Source organism: Piliocolobus tephrosceles, chromosome 1 (assembly GCF_002776525.5).
Source record: "Piliocolobus tephrosceles isolate RC106 chromosome 1, ASM277652v3, whole genome shotgun sequence".
NCBI lineage: Eukaryota > Metazoa > Chordata > Mammalia > Primates > Cercopithecidae > Piliocolobus > Piliocolobus tephrosceles.
In genome coordinates this window covers 101265643-101286276 of record NC_045434.1, presented here as the reverse complement: position 1 = coordinate 101286276, position 20634 = coordinate 101265643, and the positions used below count along the sequence as shown (strand labels likewise).

At 38.9% G+C, this 20634-nt stretch overlaps 1 protein-coding gene across 3 annotated transcripts in view; it reads right to left on the bottom strand.

The window, feature by feature from the left end:
* NOTCH2 (notch receptor 2) overlaps window positions 1-20634 on the bottom strand; it is a 200460-nt gene that overhangs the window by 26970 nt on the left and 152856 nt on the right. For all 3 annotated transcript variants that reach the window (XM_023222769.2, XM_023222770.3, XM_023222768.2), the window contains exons 13-19: window positions 18310-18502; window positions 16828-16973; window positions 13966-14079; window positions 12162-12281; window positions 11567-11719; window positions 5167-5395; window positions 4194-4395 (exon numbers count right to left, since the gene is read on the bottom strand). In XM_023222769.2, the coding sequence (XP_023078537.1) occupies window positions 4194-4395; window positions 5167-5395; window positions 11567-11719; window positions 12162-12281; window positions 13966-14079; window positions 16828-16973; window positions 18310-18502 (1157 nt within the window). The remainder of the gene's footprint in view (window positions 1-4193; window positions 4396-5166; window positions 5396-11566; window positions 11720-12161; window positions 12282-13965; window positions 14080-16827; window positions 16974-18309; window positions 18503-20634) is intronic.

Below are 20634 nucleotides of genomic sequence, written 5' to 3'. Positions count from 1 at the left end.
ATCGTTTATTGTTGTGCACCCGTACGATTATCACAGGCTTTATGAGTTTTCATTTTACAATAATTGGTATATTCATTCATTTACTTTTTTTTTTTTTCTTTTGAGATGGAGTCTCACTCTGTCGCCCAGGCTGGAGTGCAGTGGTGCAATCTTGGCTCACTGCAAGCTCCGCCTCCTGGGTTTATGCCGTTCTCCTGCCTCAGCCTCCCGAGTAGCCAGGACTACAGGTGCCTGCCACCATACCTGGCTCATTTTTTGTATTTTTAGTAGAGACGGGGTTTCACTGTGTTAGCCAGGATGGTCTCGATCTCCTGACCTCATGATCCACCATCTCAGCCTCCCAAAGTGCTGGGATTACAGGCGTGAGCCACCATGCCCGGCCCCATTCATTTATTTTCTAACCCATTTATTCCAGTTCAGGTTCATGAGTGGCCAGAGCCTATTCTGGCACAATGGGACAATGTAGACATGTCCACTTCACCCAACATACATGGCTTTGAGTCGTGGGAAGAAATTGGAGTCCCTGGAGAAAACCCACACAGACATGGGGAGAACATGCAAACCCCACACAGATAGCAGCTCTGGCCAAAAACAGATTTTTCCCCCACTCAATGTTATAACAAAATGACGATGAAGGAAACAAAGTTATTTGAGGGCCTGCTGTAGTCTAAGTCCTCTTAGGTCTTCTTTTTAAAAAGCTATTACCCCTTTGTCAGATGAGTAGATTGCAAAAATTTTCTCCTATTCTGTAGGTTGCCTGTTCACTCTGATGGTAGTTTCTTTTGCTGTGCAGAAGCTCTTTAGTTTAATCATATCCCATTTGTCAATTTTGGCTTTTGCTGCCGTTGCTTTTGGTGTTTTAGATATGAAGTCCTTGCCCATGCCTATGTCCTGAATGGTACTACCTAGGTTTTCTTCTAGGGTTTTTATGGTATTAGGTCTAACATTTAAGTCTCTAATCCATCTTGAATTAATTTTCGTATAAGGAGTAAGGAAAGGGTCCAGTTTCAGCTTTCTACTTATGGTTAGCCAATTTTCCCAGCACCATTTATTAAACAGGGAGTCCTTTCCCCATTTCTTGTTTCTCTCAGGTTTGTCAAAGATCAGATGGCTGTAGATGTGTGGTATTATTTCTGAGGACTCTGTTCTGTTCCATTGGTCTATATCTCTGTTTTGGTACCAGTACCATGCTGTTTTGGTTACTGTAGCCTTGTAGTATAGTTTGAAGTCAGGTAGCGTGATGCCTCCAGCTTTGTTCTTTTGACTTAGGATTGTCTTGGCAATGCGGGCTCTTTTTTGGTTCCATATGAACTTTAAAGCCGTTTTTTCCAATTCTGTGAAGAAACTCATTGGTAGCTTGATGGGGATGGCATTGAGACTCGGGGACCCCCATCACCCTCGCCGAGCCGCGGGTAAGTCTCCTGGTAGCGGGTAAGACAATTTTTAATCGACAGCGAAGCTACCTATTCTGTTTTGCCGTCCTTCTCTGGACCTAGCCTTCCATCCAATATCTCTGTAGTAGGAGTAAGGGGAAAGCCATCCACTCCACGAAAAAACTCCACTCCTTAATTGCTGCCTGGCCAACAACTACTTTGCGCACTCGTTCCTCATTCCCAGCTAAAAAGGGCCCCTACCGAAAGCAATCAGTGGAAATCAGTTTGGCTTTCCCCCACTCACCTCAAACTTACTAAATTTTCTTAACTATCTCATACTCCCCAACCTTGCCAGGACCATCCTTCTGGGTTTTGCCCATATTCCAACAAATGCTTCCATTCCTCATTCCTATACTAATACTGTGCCTTATTTTATTCTTCATCTGTACGTCCAAATACCAACCATAGGCCCCGACCTTAACAACGCCCCTTAACAGCAGGAAGTAGCCAGACAGACCACGGCGCCCCTTTATTACTATTATCAATAAAAGGTGGACTGTTTGGACGAACGGAGGCGGGATGGCGCACTTCCGGGTTCTTTTTCACCAGCTTTTCCCGTGCGCGCGAAAATGCAGCCAGCGCCCAGGGAGGGTGCAGACCAACCGGGCATGCGCCAGGTGACGTCAATCCGAAGAGACCAAGATTTACCTGGTCGCACCTGTGGAACACCCCCCGACACGCCCATGCCCCGCCTATTGCCCTCCCACTCCTAGAAAAGCCACTCTCGGCCAGCGCGCCATGCGGCCTTCCTGAGTCTCTCACTCCTGTCGGGATGTCGGGACTGCAGGAACTCCATCCGAGAGCCCCACCGGGGTACTCTGTCAGCCTTCTTTGCCGGAGGCCGACAGATCTCTTCCCCACACCTTAGGTGACCAAAATAAACTTGCAGTTTTGCTCCTACACTTGCCTACTTGCTGGTTCTTTTGTGCCCGCTCAGCTGGTCTTAGAAAAACAAATCAGTTGGTGCCGAAAGTATATACCCAAAGGATTATAAATCATGCTGCTATAAAGACACATGCACACGTATGTTTATTGCGGCACTATTCACAATAGCAAAGTCTTGGAATCAACCCAAATGTCCATCTGTGACAGACTCGATTAAGAAAATGTGGCACATATACACCATGGAACATTATGCAGCCATAAAAAGGATGAGTTTGCGTCCTTTGTAGGGACATGGATGCAGCTGGAAACCATCATTCTTAGCAAACTATCACAAGAACAGAAAACCAAACACCGCATGTTCTCACTCATAGGTGGGAACTGAACAATGACATCACTTGGACTCGGGAAGGGGAACATCACACATCGGGGCCTATCATGGCGGGGGAGGGGGGAGGGATTGCATTGGGAGTTATACCTGATATAAATGATGAATTGATGGGTGCTGACGAGTTGATGGGTGCAGCACACCAACATGGCACAAGTATACATATGTAACAAACCTGCACGTTATACACATGTACCCTAGAACTTAAAGTATAATAATAAAAATAAATAAAAAGCTATTACCAAAAAAGTTTAAAAATTCAAGGAAACCCAACAGGTTAAGCTATTCCCAATGCTCTAGACATGATTTGCCTACATGTATGGCCACCCCGCAGTGCTAGAAAGAAAAAGTTAAAGCTGTCAGACAAGTTCACACTTTCTATGCTAATCCTGTGTGAGAAATCCATGTGGGTCTTGACCAAATCTATCTTTGGTGAATATGGGTAAAAGGACTTAATGCCTGTTAATAAGCCTAAAACCGTTTAAGAACTCATTTCTAAGGAAGGCAATCTAAGGCAAAGAGTGCACAAGGACTGGCACCTTTCATCTGAATTCACACACGGAGTGGCTTGGCCCCTTGAGGAGAGGAAGGCCAAATTCACAATATAGACTGTTTGCTGGAAGAAGGGAGGAGTGCTTCGCCAGCACTTCTAATCGATACTATGAGAACAAATAGGAGCCCAACCAAAAATGCTCTCGGGATCCATGGAATCAGCAACAAGCCGCTTAATTCTGTGGAGGTGGGTGCTCGCATGTCTAATATAGCCTAAGCCTTACTTAAGTAAGCACCCTGTAAGTCAAGTTAAGTTTGGCCATTTATTCCTATGTTCCTTGGAGTTATTATTCTATCACTATTAAAGAGGTGGAATAACATAAAATTAAATACAGTGCTGTTTGGCATGCAACTTTGGAAAAGTTACTTTGCCTCTCTGGGGCTCAGTTTTGCCTTCCATGAAATCAAAGGTTAGATTAGTTGCCTATAAGGGCTCTTTCCATTCTAACATTTTATGGAAGTGTATATTTACATATTTGAACTTAAAAGATATGTAAATTGTTTGGTTTTGAGAATGTTACCACATTGTAAGATATAACAATTATCATTATTATCCCCTTAGATGTTGCATCTGACCTTTAAAAGGTTATTTTGATTATTCTCTATTTTCTTCGGTTCTTTCTGTGCTTCCAATGTAAAACAAAACAAAACAAAACAAAAACCAAAAAAAAAAAACTGTGTTTATTTCCCACATGTATTCTTCTGCAGTTCTTGGTTAGCCTCTTTTCAAGATCTTACGTTTGTGAATCTATACCATATTGCCAGCACCATTTTGGAATCTGCAAGTTATTAAGAAGTTACCTAGATTATCTCAGGGACATCCCCGAGATCCACAATAGTCTCTTTTAGAAGGAACTTATTCAGACTAGAAAGTGAACAGGTATAATATTCAGCTGCTCTAGGGGAGCAGTTGGGTGAATGGGAAGGAAGTCAATTACCTGACAGTTTTTCCCAGTGTAGCCCAGGGGGCAGCTACAGTGGTAGGTACCCAAGCCATCAACACACGTTCCCTCATTCAGGCATGGATGAGAGCTGCATTCATTGATTTCATGGAGGCAGAAGAGTCCAGTGAAACCCACAGGGCACAAGCAAGAGAAGGAGTTAATCCCATCAACACATGTGCCACCATTGAAACAGGAGCTAAGAAGCAAACAGAGAGAGCAACATCAGCTATGCATCTGGTGCCTGTGACTTACTACCAGAAAGTAAGATTTCTGGAATCTAAGATGTTACAGAGGCAAATACCTCTGAGCAACCCATATCCCGTAAACTTTCTTACAAGCTAGATTGGGTGCCAGAAGCTCTGACGTGCCCACTTCCTTTCTATAATCAAAGGCTTAGAAGTATTTAAAAGACTGAGCTTAGTACAGACACCTAGAGAAAGTGAAGTTTTCTAGGTTTTACCCAGTTCTTCTGTAGTTTTCCCATGTATCACATTTCATTTTATCTCTAAGTCAATTTAATTTATTTGAAAAATCCTCTTCACTATAGATTATTTATAAAAGACAAATAGAACAAATATGTTCATAATATTATAAAAAGAAATGAAACAAAACTCCCAGAAATTTCTTAAAGACTGGTAACAATTCCAATCTCTGCAGAGCAAATGGAATTTTTGGATTTCTGAAATGAACAAGAGACCAAGGGAAGAACAGAACAGAATTATAGCTCTTTCTGCTCTCTAAGCAAGAAATAATAAACCATCCCTATAAACTTTGCAACCTCTGACCTTTAACTTTCTAACTATATATGTTTATCAGGAACCAGTAACTGGGCAATAGATGACCGTGGACTGGGATCCATGTGGACACCTCATCCCTGCTCCACAATTCTAGCACTGTGCTCTGAAGTTTCCTTCCCTTTCTCCCTTTCTCTTGTAAGATGCTGATGCCCCAGTGATTGGTTGCTCACCTCTCAGTGCACTCATCGATGTTGTTCTCACAGTGGACTCCATCAAATCCTGCCTGGCACTTGCAAGTGTAACTGTTGACGTAGTCAGAGCAGGTCCCTCCATTCTTACAGGGTTCACTTAGACACTCATTCATGTCTGTCTGGCACTTGTCCCCAGTGAAACCCGGAAGGCAGAGGCAGGAGAAAGTATTCACTCCATCCACACAGGAACCTCCATTCTGGCAAGGATCTAAGCCATTACATAAGAATTAGAGCTCTGAAGAGTCGCATCAATTTAATCTTAGATTCATAAAAGTTAATGACCTGAACTAAGTCACGCCGAGGGCAGCATAATTCTGACTTTTTCACTCAATTCTGCCAACTCACCCATTTATGAAAATGAATTCAGTAATACTTGCTTGAAGTTTTTAACCTGTTTGTTAACTGGAATAAATTTCATCTATATCACCACCAACAGTTTTGTAAAATCAATAGTCATAAAACTTGCATTGGTCCCTTACACATTTGCAAATCAAATATGTGCCCCAATACACAGAATATCAATCAATATTTTCAAAAGGTATATGTGATTGTGCAGTGTGTTGGGGAGGACAAAATACACACATTCATGTTTTTCCAGGCATATTAACTATATAAATTAATCTTCTCTCTCCCTTTCACTTCTGTCTCCTCTCTCTCTCTTTTTCTCTCTTTTAGATTTCAGTAGCCTTATGAAACAAAGTTTAAATAAAAATTGAAATATCACATAGCTTGATCTTGGAACACTTTATACTCATAGTAAGGAACCAACAAATTTTAAGCGACAGTCATGCCACGGCACTCTACAATCATATGGCATACAAATCAGAACAAGAAAAACAAGCTGTAGCTATGGCTCTTAAGGAACTTAAAAATATAATTGCAAAGATGGGTTACACATGTAAAATGAAAAACTAAACACTAAACTAATGGGTAATGTGACCCTTATTTTATTAGAGAAACATTTAATATACCTTATTCATTTCTTGAACTAATTCCCTTATAAGACTCATCTGCAGTCTCTATTAAAGCAATTGTAAAAATTGTTTCAGTTAAGGAAAAATTGTTTCTTAACCACAGTACACAGTTACTATAATTTTCATAGCATCTTTCAGGAAACTCACCATCCATAATTTACTGAATTATATTAAACTCATTGTAAATACTGTTGGTTCCACTTCATATAGAAAAATTTAAAAATACTCAGTATTTTGAACGACATGTTACTCAATGTGAGAAAGAAATACAAACAGCTTGATCTCACTCCCTAAAGTTCACCATCAATTGTGCCTTGGATACATACTTTTTCACCATTTGTAATACATCATTAAAATTAAAATTATTTGTCCATATGTCTGTTTTTTTTTTTTAAAGATGAAGTCTCACTCTGTTGCCTGGGCTGGAGGTGCAGTAGCACAATCTTGGCTCACTGCAACCTCCACCTCCTGGGTTCATGAGATTCTCGTGCGTCAGCCTCCCGAGTAGCTGGGATTACAGGTGCCCGCCACCACGTCTGGCTAATTTTTGTATTTTAGTTTCACCATGTTGGCCAGGCTGGTCTCAAACTGTATCTATATGTCCTTCTTCCCTAATAGACTATGAGCTTCATGAAAATAGAAACTAAAACTTATTTATCTTATCACTGCCAGCACCTAGCATGGTGGCCTCCCTATGATAATCTGAAGTTACATATCCTGTAAATTAAGGTGCCATTATTAATGCATTGTGAAAATCTCATTTGAAGTTTAATGACTTAATCATTACACAAGTAACTAAGGATTGGTCAGTACACCCATAATAAAACTATTAAGGCTGGGGGAACAATCACCAGAAAGAAGTAGGCAGTATAATCCCTATAGTTTTCATTGGGCTGAGAATAGCTCATGTTCATTCAATAACAATGAAAAAAATCATGTGGCAGTGAGTAGAGTCCCGAGGGACCCCTGTCTTAGTAGTGAGCCATATTAGCCCTCGACTAAAGACTGTTTTGGAACCAATTAACAAACTTGAAGACTCTGAAGGATTGGACTATGTCCAAATAATTGAATATCTGAATAAATTCAAAAATGTTTTTTTAAAAAGATTTTTAAGAAAATTCAGCATGGAACAATGTAAAATGGATGTCTAGCATCCAATAAAAAAATTCCAGGCAGGCAAAGAAGCAGGAAATACAACTCAAAATGAGTAGAAAAAATATGAACAGAAACATACTCAGGAATTTCTTATATGGTAGAAAAGTAGGTAAGGACAATAAAATATGGTCAATTATTATCAACTATAAAACGATGATACTCAATATGTTCAAGAAGGAAATAAAAGGATGAACATGACAAAGAGGGAGATAACATTAAAAGAAAGACTTGAATTAAATTTCCACCTATAAAAACATAATATCTGAGGGAAAAATACACTAAGTGAGATTAACAGTAAACAAGAAACTATAGAGGAAACAATTAGTGAACTTGGAAGTATAACAAGATATCTTCAAATAATAAAATAATCCAAAATAAAACACTAAGTGGAAAAAATACTGAAAAATAAATGAATCAACCTTGCAGTCTAATAAATGCATAATGAACATTATAAAGGGGAGAGGCAAAAACTTTTGGAAAAAAAAATGGTTAAATATTTTCCAAATAATGGTTAAATATTTTCCAGACTTGGACCCCTGACCAAAAATATAAGTAAAGACAGAAGAAACATAAAGAACACTACACCAACAGGCATTATAATCAAGTTGGTAAAAATCAATGGAAAGAGGGTATCTTAAAAGCAGCCACAGGAGAGATAATTCTATATGAAGGAACAGATAAAAGAATTGTGGAATAACAGCAGATTTCTCCTCAGAAATAATGCAAGGTAGAAGATAACAGGATAGCTTTAAAGTGCTCAAAGAGTAAGTCAATTTAGAATTCTTTTCCCTGTGAAAATATCTTTGAAAACTAAAGCAAAATAAAAACCTTTCTGACACACAAAAACAGAAAGACTTCATCACCAGGAGACAAAGATTACACAAAATATTCAAGGGATTTTTTCAGACAGAAGGAAAACGATACCTGATGGAAACACAAATCTGCATAAAAGAATAAAAACTAACAAGACTTGAAAATATGTGGGTAACCTTAAAGACTTTTAAATTATTTTTCAAATTTCTTGAAAAAATAATTCACCTTTTAATTATATATTTGGTGGGCTTAACAATATATACATTTTATAACAACAATAGAAGAGAGCCCAGGAGGAATGCAAATATGAGTGTACAGCTCTTCTCCTCTATATGAAGTTGCATGATTGAAGGTACATTATAACAAGTTAAAGTTGCACACCAGTAATCCCTACAATAACTACTAAAAAATATATAACAAATATGGGAGTGAATATAGATAAATTTTTGAAATTTATGTATGTAGATAAAATATAATCATAAAAATATGCAATTATTTCAAAAGATGTCAGAAAAAGAGGAAAATGGAAACAATAAACAGAAAGAACAAAGATAAAGCAAACAGCAAGATGACATATTTTGAAGCCAGCCATATAAAAAACTACATTAAATTTAAACAGTCTAAATACCTGAATTAAAAGATGGATATTGTCATATTGGAGAAAAAAGACAAGACCCAATATATGCTCTCTACAAGAAACCCATTTTAGAGAAACAGGTCAGAAGTAAAAGGATTTTTAAAAACACACTCTAATGATAAAATAAAGCTAGAGTAGCTATATCAATATCGGGCAAAGTAGACTTCAGAGAGAGAAATATGACAAGAGTTTAAAAAGGCTATTTCAAAATGATAAATGGGTCAATTCCTCAAAAGGACGTAAGAACCCTAAATGTTTATAAGCACTTAAGATTAGAGTTTCAAAATTCATTAAGCCAAAACAAACAGAATTACTAGAGAAATAGATGAACATACAATGAAATGATAGTAGAAGATTTCAATACTCTTGAATAAGAAATAAACAGAAAGCCTACTTACTATACTTTATGAATAATAAGCAGACAAAAAGTCATAGAGGACATAAAAGACCTAAATAACACTATTATCCAATTTGAATTAATAACATTTATAGAACACTCTATGAAAAAATCTGCAAAACAGACATTCTTTCCTCTCAAAGAAAAGACAAATTACCAATAGTAGAAACATGAGAAGGAAATCGTCACAGATCTTATAGACTATTAAAGCTCAGTAAGGAAATGTTACAAAACAAATTGATGTTGTGTCAACAAATCTGACAAAACAGATGAACTGGAAGAATTCTTTGAAAGACAGATATTACCAAAGCTCAATTAAAAACAGATAACCCATAAGGCAATATATGTATTAGGAAAACCAAACTTGTAGTTAAAAACTTTCCCAGAAAGAAGGTTCCATGTCTAGATATTTGGAAGAAAACACACCAGTTCTACACAAACTCTCCCAGAAAAAAGAAAGAAACACTTCCTGATACGTTCTATGAGGACAACATTGCCCTCCTATCACAACCAGACAATGATAGTACAAGAAACCTGGAGAACAATATCCTTCATGAACACAGATACAGAAATCCTTAACAACATTTTGACAAATCAAATCCAATAATACATAAAAGGAATAATACATAATGACCAAATGGAATATAGCCAATAAATGTAAGATTAGTTTAACATTTGCAAAATGTTAAATAATAAAGTTGATAACAATTTGCTTATATTAAAAGACCAAAAAATAATTTCACCATGTCAACAGATGTAGAGAAATCAACTGCACACCAAAAAATAAACATTCATTCGTTATAAAAATACAAAAAGACCTCTTAACAAACCAGAAGTACAAGGTCTCTCAATTTGATAAAGAGCCTTTATGAAAACCTATAGACAACATCTTACTTAATGGTAAAAGACTACATACTTTTCCCCCAGGATCAAAAACAACGTAAGGCTGGCTTCTCTCACCACTTCTATTCTGCATTTATTGAAGATCTTAGTACAATATCACACAATATGTAAAAATTAACTCAAAATAGATCATAGGCCAAAATATAAGAGCTAAAATTATACGACTTTTAGAAGAAACCACAGTAGATAAACCTCGAGTTTGGATTAGGTGAAGATTTGTTAAACAAGATATATGAAGCATGAACTATAAAGAAAAAACATGCATACACTGAATTTCATCAATGTTAACATCTTCATCTTCAAAAGAAATCAAAAGAGAAGCTATAAATTGGAGGGAAGTCGTTGAGAAGCAAATACCTGTCAAAGAATTCTTATCTAAAAATATAAAGAACTCTTTCAACTCAAGAAGACAAACAACCCAATTATTTCAAATGGGCAAAAGATTTAAATAGACATTTCACCAACGAAGATATGCAGATGAGCGAAAAGCACATGAAATGATGCTTAACATCATTGGCAAAGATAATAACACAAATTAAAATTACAATGAAATACCACTACACACCAACTAGAAGAGCTAAATTTAAATGACTGATATCACCAAGAGTTTGTGAGCATATGGTTCAAATAGAACTTTCATACAATTCTGGTGAGAATGAAAATAGTACAACCACCTTGGAAAATATTTTGGCAATTTCTTAAAAAGTGAAACCCATGATTCACCAATTCTACTCCTAGGTATTTACTCAAGAGAACTAAAATCATATGTCCACCCAAAGACTCATTCATAGCAACTTCATTTGTAATATCCCCAAATTGGAAAACACCCAAATGGCCATCAACCAATGAACTGTAGTATGTCCATACAATGGAATACCGTGCAACAATAAACTAGAAAGTACTATTGGTATAAACAACATGGATGGATCTCAAATACTATGTTCATTAAAACAACTCAGAACCTCTCCTGACTTATGCTTATCTGATTGCATTTATATGAAATGATAAAAACTGCCAACTAATAATCTATAGTGACAGAAGGTAAATCTGTGGCTCCACAGGCAATAAAGAGAGAGAGAAGGTTAAATTGCAATGGGATGAAGATAATTTTAGGGTGATAAATATGTTTATTATTTTGGGTGACAGTTTCAGTTACCATATGTCAAAATGCGTCAAATTGTACACTAAAAATATTTGCAGTTTAATGTATATTAATTATACCTCAATAAATCTGTTTTTTAAAAAACACTATCATAGCATTGTCCTCACATTTTCAATGTTCATAAATTAAAGGGAATGCTTAAAATATATTCCACTGCCTCAACTCCAAGACACTAGCTTCAAAAGAAAGAGTTAAAACACTACTGTTAAATATGCTGGATAAATGACCGGTATGCCCAATGTCAGGCATGAGTGGCGGCAGCCTCTACTGGGCTCTCCTCTGTTCCTTATGTGCTTTCCTCTCTTCAGGGGGGCTTAAGAGCTGACTGGCATACTCACTGGCAAGGCAGTCATCGATGTCCTCCTCACAGTCCATACCACTGAAGCCTGGTGGACATTCACACATGTAGCTGCCCTGGGTGTTATGGCAGAGACCATGGTTCATGCAGGGCTTGGAGATACACTCGTCAATGTCAATGGTACACCTCTGACCTAGGAACACAAGGCTAATAAATGACCTAGTCCTTGGAAGGTGATTCCCACAAAAACCTATGCAGGACCTGAGCTTAAGTTGGGGTGCGTGGAGCTATTCCACAGACAAACTGGTTGGTCCCCTACTTCAGGAAGTTTCAGGAAGACTTCTGGGGCCTAGGAAGTTGCTGCCAAGGTGCTAAAACACCCTGAAGAACGAACATCATGGCTTGACAGTCTGCGGTAGCAGCCTTCCAGCCACTAGGGGGCCCCAAAGACACGGACAATGGAAAGGCTTTCTAAGCCGTTCCAATTAGCAGCTCCTGTGCAAAACCTGTGCGCTCTTGACAAGATGGACAGGCCTCAGAAGACCAGCAGGGCCTTCCATATGATCTGATAACCTGACCACTTTGTTTAAAGCTCAGAATGCATGTTCTTGACTTCTCCACGCCCATGGTGTTACCTTGCCAGCCAGGAGCACACAAGCAGGTGTAACTCTCAAAATTTGGTGACTCTTTGCAAACAGCAGCATTCTCACAAGGGTTTGGGGAACAGGGAGCCAACACTGTCTGACAGTTCTTGCCTGGAAAGTAAATGACAGAGTTTACGACACATAAACAGGTAAGAAAACGAAAAATTTCCCAAGTTGTATCCCAAGGATGTTCTCTGAATTTAAGTAAAAAGTCCTGATTAAAAGGCTTTGAAAATGGAGAAACCCATAGTCTTTTCAGCATTGGCTCCGATATTGCTAACCATGTAACCTTGGGCAAGATAGTAAGGGATCTCCTACAACTGTGATATTTTATGAACTAGGCCTGTTAAACGTAGTTTCCCTACATTACTCTTTTTTTTTTTTTTTTTTTTTTTTGAGATGGATTCTCACTCTGTCACCCAGGCTGGAGTGCAGTGGCATGATCTCGGCTCACTGCAACCTCCACCTCCCAGGTTCATGCCATTCTCCTGCCTCTGCCTCCCAAGTAGCTGGGACTACAGGCGCCGCCACCACGCCCGGCTAATTTTTTATATTTTTAGTAGAGACGGGATTTCACCATGTTAGCCAGGATGGTTGCGATCTCCTGACCTCGTGATCCGCCCACCTTGGCCTCCCAAAGTGCTGGGATTACAGGGTAAGCCACCGCGCCCGGCCTACTATTTCTTCTAGAGGGGAAAAAGTAACAATGTGCTATCAGGTCTTTCAGGTAACACAGTCATGCTATGGCTATTCTGCTACTCTACACAACTTAGCGTCACTATCAATAGCTGCTATCAACAGCTCAAGACTCCAGGGAAGTAATAACTCAGCCATGCTCCTGACTGCATGCCGCAACCTGATGAAACAGACAGTTATTGTCTATGTTTGTGTTTTGTTCCCTCTGAATGAGGAAAATAGATGAAGAGGAGATAAACAAGCCATAGAAATATAACAAAACACAAGAGGGCAATAATAAGCCAGTAGAAAACAAAGAATAAATGTCCCAAGCACACTCCAAATGTAACACCTGAAACAAAGAACAGCTATGTGGCATGCAGTCACACTCACGTCTTCTCAGTTGTAACAGCCGTCAAAGGGGTGACACCTCTGAGTGAGATGTAGCGGTACTGAATGTGGGAAGTAAAAAGGTCATTAAGAAGAAAAACTTCAGATTCAAAGAGACTTACAGGTAAATCCTAGATGTACCACTTACCTATATGACTTTGAGCAAGCAAGCTCCCTTTGCCTCAGCCTCCTCGTGTAAAATGGCAATAGGAACTTCTACATTGTAGAATTATTGAGGAATACATTAAATAATCCAAAGTACAAAAAGTGTCTGGCATATAGTAAATTACCAATAAATGGTAGCTGTATTATTGAACTAAGACAAATAGCTAATGTCCTGGAAATAGTCAACTGATAGACAACCAAGTAAATTACCAATAAATGGTAGCTGTATTATTGAAACTAAGACAAATAGCTAACATCCTGGAAACAGTCAACTGATAGACAACCATCAGCTATGTGCCTGGTTCCAGCCACATACAATTAAAAATTTTTTTCTTTCAAATACGTAAGTACAATGTAGGCAAATGACTGTCTACCACTTGCATTTTAGGAGGCCACAATGTTTCCTCAAAGCTCAAGATCCAGTCAGTAAGGGCAGGAAGGACAACTGAGGAGTGAGCCCTTGGAGCAGCACTGCAGCCCCACAGACCTGGGCACTCAGACTCAGGCACTGACAAAGCAAGGCCAAGTATCCCCTCTGGTCCCTGCTAGTACCTCCAGGACCCACCTGTATATGGCAGCACACAGTGGCAAGTGTAGCCACTTATGTCATCAAAGCAGGTTCCTTGGTTCAAGCATGGATTTGAGGCACATTCATCAATATTCACCTGGCAGTTATAGCCTGTAGACAAAAGGGAAAAACCAAAAACAGTAAAACTTTCTGACAGTCTCATTATCTCAATTTCTAACCAATTCTCTTTGGGGGTAAAAACTGAACACACCAGAAATTGCATTCATTTCTTCAGGCCACTGAAATATCTGTTCATTCATTTCAGCCCCATGTCCCTGACATACAGTCAGTAAATGACAGCAGTCAATTAGTTGAAAAGATGAATGGAAAAACAGTCTGTTCTAATGGTATGAAAGCCTAATGCCCCTCCAACTACAAATAACTTCTCAATAATGAAGTTCTTGGTTCAAAAGCTTGTTGCATGATCTATTTATTATTTATTTATTTTTGAGACAGGGGGTCTCACTCTGTCATTCAGGTTGGAATGCAGTTGTGTAATCATGGCTCACTGCAGCCTCGACCTCTCGGGCTCAGCAAACCTCCCACCTCAGCCTCCTGAGTAGCTAGAACCACAGGTGCATGCCATCATGCTCACTTGACTTTTTAAATTTCTTGTAGAGATGAGGTCTCATTATGTTGCCCAGGTTGGTCTCAAACTTCTGGGGTCAAGTGATCCTCCCACCTCACCCTCCCAAAATGCTGGGATTACAGGTGTGAGCCATCACACCCAGCCAATAGCTTGCTGCATGATAAACATAAGCCCTTTGTATATAATATTTCTGGTCAGGAAAAGGTATGATGTTTTTGAATACTTTAATCAAAGACTATGGTTTACACCCATTGTTTCATAGGCACAGTGTCTACCACCCGTGTGGTACTTCCTGAAGTTACAAAGCTGTTTTCTCCTGATTCAAGGTATGAAACCTTCTCCCACTAAGAAAAGGATAAAAGGAATAAAAGATGAGTGGAGCTATATAGCACTGTACCCAAATACTGTACACCTTTGCATCTGCAACAGGGCCTGGCACAGAGCCTTAAAATAGAGAAACTATGGCACTGTGGAAAAGAAAACATGGTCTAGGAATGCAGAGGTATGAGTTCAAGGAGTATTCTGCTGCTCACTGGGCAATAACTTGGGATCTTATCTTTTGAATTTTATTTTGTTCACTGATAAGCAAGTCTCATAAGATAAAGAAATAAAAGTGTTTTGAAATCTACAAGTTTCTTTGCCAATGTAATACAATATGTCAGAAAATTAATGGCTGAAATATGGTCTCAGCAAAGTTTCAAGTAATCAAATAAAGTGGCTCTAAAACATGCTGATGTATGACAATAGCATGGTACAATATTTGAGTGAGGAAATCAATGAATAAGTAGACAGATGAGTGCAAATATAATGATTTACCCACACAGGTCTCTTTTGTGAGTTTCCAAGAGAAAACTGATGGTAGAAATACAACAGTGATAACTCAGAAACAGAATTTACCCAACTCCCATGGCTATACATTTGTTGGGTAGGCCAGCAGTTCCCCAACTTTTTTGGCACCAGGGACTGGTTTTGTGGAAGACAAATTTTCCATGATCTGGGATTGGGGGGATGGTTTGTTTTAGGATGATGATTCAAGCATATCCCATTTATTGTACACTTTATTTTTATTATTATAATATTACACTGTAATATATAATGAAATAGTTTTACAACTCATAATATAGTAGAATCTACATTATAATGTAGAATTGGTGGGAACCCTGAGCTTGTTTTCCTGCCACTAGACAGTCCCATCTGGAGGTGATGGGAGACAGTGACAGATCATCAGGCATTAGATTCTTACAAGGAGCGCGCAACCTACATCCCTCACATATGCAGTTCCCAATAGGGTTCGTACTCCGATGAGAATCTAAGGCCACCACTGATCTGACAGGGGCAGAGCTCAGGCAGTAATGTGAATGATGGGGAGTGGCTATAAATACAGATGAAGCTTGGACCCCCGCCGGCTCCTCACCTCTTGCACTGTGGCCTGGTTCCTAACAGGCCACGCACAGGTACTGGTCTGTAGCCTGAGGGTTGAGGATCTCTGGTGTAGACCAAAGATGACTAAGTAACTAAGAATATCTCAATGTGTTAAAAAGTTTGTTGAAAGAGTTCTGAACATGTGGATTCTTCCTTGATATTACTACTATCTTAATTACAGTAAGCATAGTATTTTCATTCTACTTTCATATATCTATTTGAACTATTATAGACTCAAATCTGGACCAGGAAGCTTATAATTAGACACTTGTCCAATGCTGTAAAACTGGAGTCTTAACTGTTCATCTTAAATATGACTATTTCAGGTCGGGCGCGGTGGCTCATGCCTATAATCCCAGCACTTTGAGAGGCCGAGGTGGGCGGATCACCTGAGGTCAGGAGTTCGTGACCAGCCTGACCAACATGAAGAAACCCTGTCTCTACTAAAAATACAAAATTAGCCGGGTGTGGTGGCGCATGCCTGTAATCCCAGCTACTAGGGAGGCTGAGGCAGGAGAATCGCTTGAACGCAGGAGGCAGAGCTTGCAGTGAGCCAAGATCATGTGCCATTGCACTCCAGCCTGGGCAACAAGAGCGAGACTCCATCTCAAAAAAAAAAAAGAAAAGAAAAATTACTATTTCAATAGGTTACCTCACTGCTAGGCTGAAGGTAGAAATTGTATCTATTCATGTTTTTATTCCCCAAGTGCCTTAGAAGTTCTAATTGTTTGATATGTTTGTTACATGAATGAATGAAAAAGAGAAAAGGAAACTAAGAAGTGAGTCAAGCAGTATGCAACAAAAAGAAGACAAAGAGCAGACACAGAAAGATGTACTTTTGTTTTCACCTTTAAAGCCCTTCTTGCAAGTACACCTGTATCCATTCACCAGATTGTCACAAGTTCCTCCATTCTGGCATGGATTAGAAAGGCATTCATTTTTGTCCACTTCACAGTTGATGCCAACCCAGCCTGCATCACAGAGGCACTTGTATCTGAAAGAAGACAAAACCTTTTACTATAGGATGTATAAATGTACAATTGAGTCACAGAGTGAAATATAGGACTTGGTGAAGAAATGGGGTAAACTGATCTCATTTCTACTTTCATGGAACTATCCTTGCATCACCTTGCACATGGTGTGTACCATGTGGCCCTATCAGGTGTATCTGGTAAAGAAACCTTCTTGGTGCTTTCCTGGCTCACCAAGTTAGTGAAATTACAATGAAATTTCTTATGTAAACAATGGTTTGTACAATATATTGGGCCACTCTGAAGGAAACAATATCATGGATAAATCTGCACAATGTATTTTACTATACATAAAACTAAAGTAAAGCAAACATTAAGATCATTCGTTGTTGGTGCAAAATAGATACCTAGGTCACTATCGGGGCCCTGAGCCACTCTAAGATGCTCCTGGGATATTTCATATCTTAGTCATGCTTTGTTCTGACCTGAAACTTGGCTTCAGAAAGCACCTAGGGTATTCTGCAAGAAAAGGCACAAGAATGAAATGTAAATATAATCTCCAATTTGAACATCACTAACACTTAGAATGTGATATCAGGAAATGACAGCTTTCTTATCTGGAGAATTTTAAGAAAATGAGAGATGGATAAGGGTGCCTTGAAGGCTGCTATACTCTGAAACAGCAATACTGAGTTAATTCATTTTAAAATAACTATTTACTATTTACCTCTAAACACTTTATTCTTTCATCTTTCAAAGTTTGCAAAGGAAAATGTCCAAAGCCACATCCTATGGCAAACACAGCAAGAGTATAAGAGCGTCTCATGAGACCTAATGTCACTCTATGATTCTAGAAAATCACTAACTCATCACACAAGTCTGTGGGGCTTAAAAATTGCAAATGTTTTATCAGGGACATTTCTAAAGTTGGCTGAAGTGGCCCTACTTCAGAGCACACACTGGCACTGTGACAGAACAGAGCTGAGCTATGTTTAAGCAGGGGAAAAAAAAAACAAAGGCTACAACATTCTACAGAAATCATTCCAATAATACATACTAAAAACATAATTGCCAAAGATTCACACAATGAGTCTGGGTTCCTCCCATGAGGTCCTTGCTAATGACCCATATAAGGGAGACATTCCTCCTTATGTTCCATCTAGGTCCTCACTTATGGAAGGGAGGGGCCAGCTTCCATGGATTAAGTGGTAATTCAGAAGGCTTTGATGCAGACTACCAAATCTTCAGCAAAGTTTCAGCTCAAGGTCCCATTTGACGACTTCAGGCTGTCACCAGTACTATAATCCAATTGGCTTAACACAGGTCAATAAGAAGCTATTACACGGGGCAGCTACTCACCCACTGAGACCTCCAGTACAGTTTCCATGGATGCAGGGATTACTCAGGCATTCGTTCACCTGTGAGTAGCAGCTGGGGTGATGGGGCCCCTCAGGGCATATACAGCGGAAACCATTCACACCGTTGATACATGTTGCACCCTTGCGACAGGGATTGGAGGCACACTCATCGATGTCAATGTTACATCTCTGCCCTGTGGAGAACGGGGACAGTGTTATTTACATCCTAAACGCTCAGGAAATAGACCCAGAACTATAAGACACATTGTGTTTTCATCCTTCATCTGCTCAGGCCATAAGGTGTGTTGGGGCACCAAATGTCAAGATGTAAGGAATTAGATACCCAATAATTGGCCGGGCACGGTGGCTCAAGCCTGTAATCCCAGCACTTTGGGAGGCCGAGACGGGTGGATCACGAGGTCAGGAGATCGAGACCATCCTGGCCTACACGGTGAAATCCCGTCTCTATTAAAAAATACAAAAAACTAGCGGGGCGAGATGGCGGGCGCCTGTAGTTCCAGCTACTCGGGAGGCTGAGGCAGGAGAATGGCATAAACCCGGGAGGCGGAGCTTGCAGTGAGCTGAGATCCGGCCACTGTACTCCAGCCTGGGCGACAGAGCGAGACTCCATCTCAAAAAAAATAAAAAATTAAAAAATTAAAAAAAAAAAAATAGATACCCAATAACACTTACTGCCATGCAAAGAAGGAGCAAAGAGCATTGACTTTTGATAATCAAGGAAAGTTAACAAAAGGCTGGAAAAGTGTTATAGCAATTTGGTATTTTCTTTCAACTCAGAAATGTGGAAACTTTACAAGGTTCTAAGAAGAGAACGTCAAATGTCAGCAAAGAAGGCTTCTCTTTTTAATGCTGTCCTGAGTACAACTCAAAGAAGCATTCATTAACATGCTTTGTGCTGGTTTACCACAAATTCATTTTCTCAGTTAGCCTCTTACCTTTCTATTTATGGTAAATCCAAATTAACTGGAATGCTTAATGAATGGGATAGTAACTTAATTCAATAATTAAACTGATTGTAAAGAAAAGCTATTTTGTTTTCATTCTTAGAGTCATATTAATCCATTTTTTTAACCTCAGGAAGTAGAGTCTCAAGGCATAATTTTGTTATCCTCTGATATTGGAGAAAATAATGCAGATTCTGTCACTGTAGACCTATGGTTCTGAAACTTTAATGTGTAAAATCATCACTTTAAGTTGTTATTTTAAGTGGCGATTCCTACGCCCTATCACCATAGCTTGAGATGAACAGAATCTAGCAAACCACATTTTTAAAAATGTAGGTGGCATAAAAACTAGATTTTGAGAAATTCTGTTCTAGACAATTACTACCTATCATCATATAATGCAGATACTGGGAGTAAGTGAAATTGAAGTGAATATGTTGTTCCTCTAAGACATAGCCAAGATTGCTCTTTAAAAAGATATCTGTTATAACCTTGATATTTCTTAGGCTGAATAAAGTAACACGGGCAGTTATACAAGTGTTTCCATTTGCTACATTTTGAGTAACTGAGATTTAACTATATATTCCAAAATGATATGAAATGTTAAAATTACCTATAATTCTATAAATGAGTGGGATCAAGCAACTGCTATGAATTTATAAATTTCAAAGAATACAATGTTCTGATTCAGATTTTGAAAACATGCATTTTTCTCATTTAAGAAAGAGCAATCCTGTATTTAGAACAGGACATTCCAAAAGAAATAGATACCCACTCCTATGAAGTATGAGTATTCACATTTTTTCACCCTCCATTGCTCTCTAAACCATTACTGGTGGTTCTTGTGGTAAAAACCCATAATCTGGAAGTGGCTGCTGTTTTCCTCTTCAGTGTTTTATTAATAGCTTATTTTTAAATACTATTTCCTTGGCCTCAACCACTGGTTCTTTGAGATGTTTGTCAGTGGCACCAAAATATGAATCAGAGCTCTTCAACCACACAGTCAGCCTTGGCCTATAATATAGTGGAGGATGACAGCAAAAAGCCTTTCTCATTTTTGATCTTTTCTTGGAAGCATCTCCTCAGAAGCCACTCCTCCCAAGTTTTCTTTGTTTGCTTTTAAACTCTTTGCAGAATAAAATTTCAAGCCATCTTTATCTGAAAGTGTTAAATGCATTCTACTATGTTGATTGATAGTTGTTCCATCAGCAAGGTCCTACCCTCAAGGAGTTTCCATTGAGCATCAGAAAAGTCCAGTGGAAGGCCAAGCAATTTTGTTGGGCTCAGTAACTGAAATGAGAAGTTACCCAATGTTTCTTCTGACTCAGGTACTCAATAGTGCTTAATAAATGAAAACATGG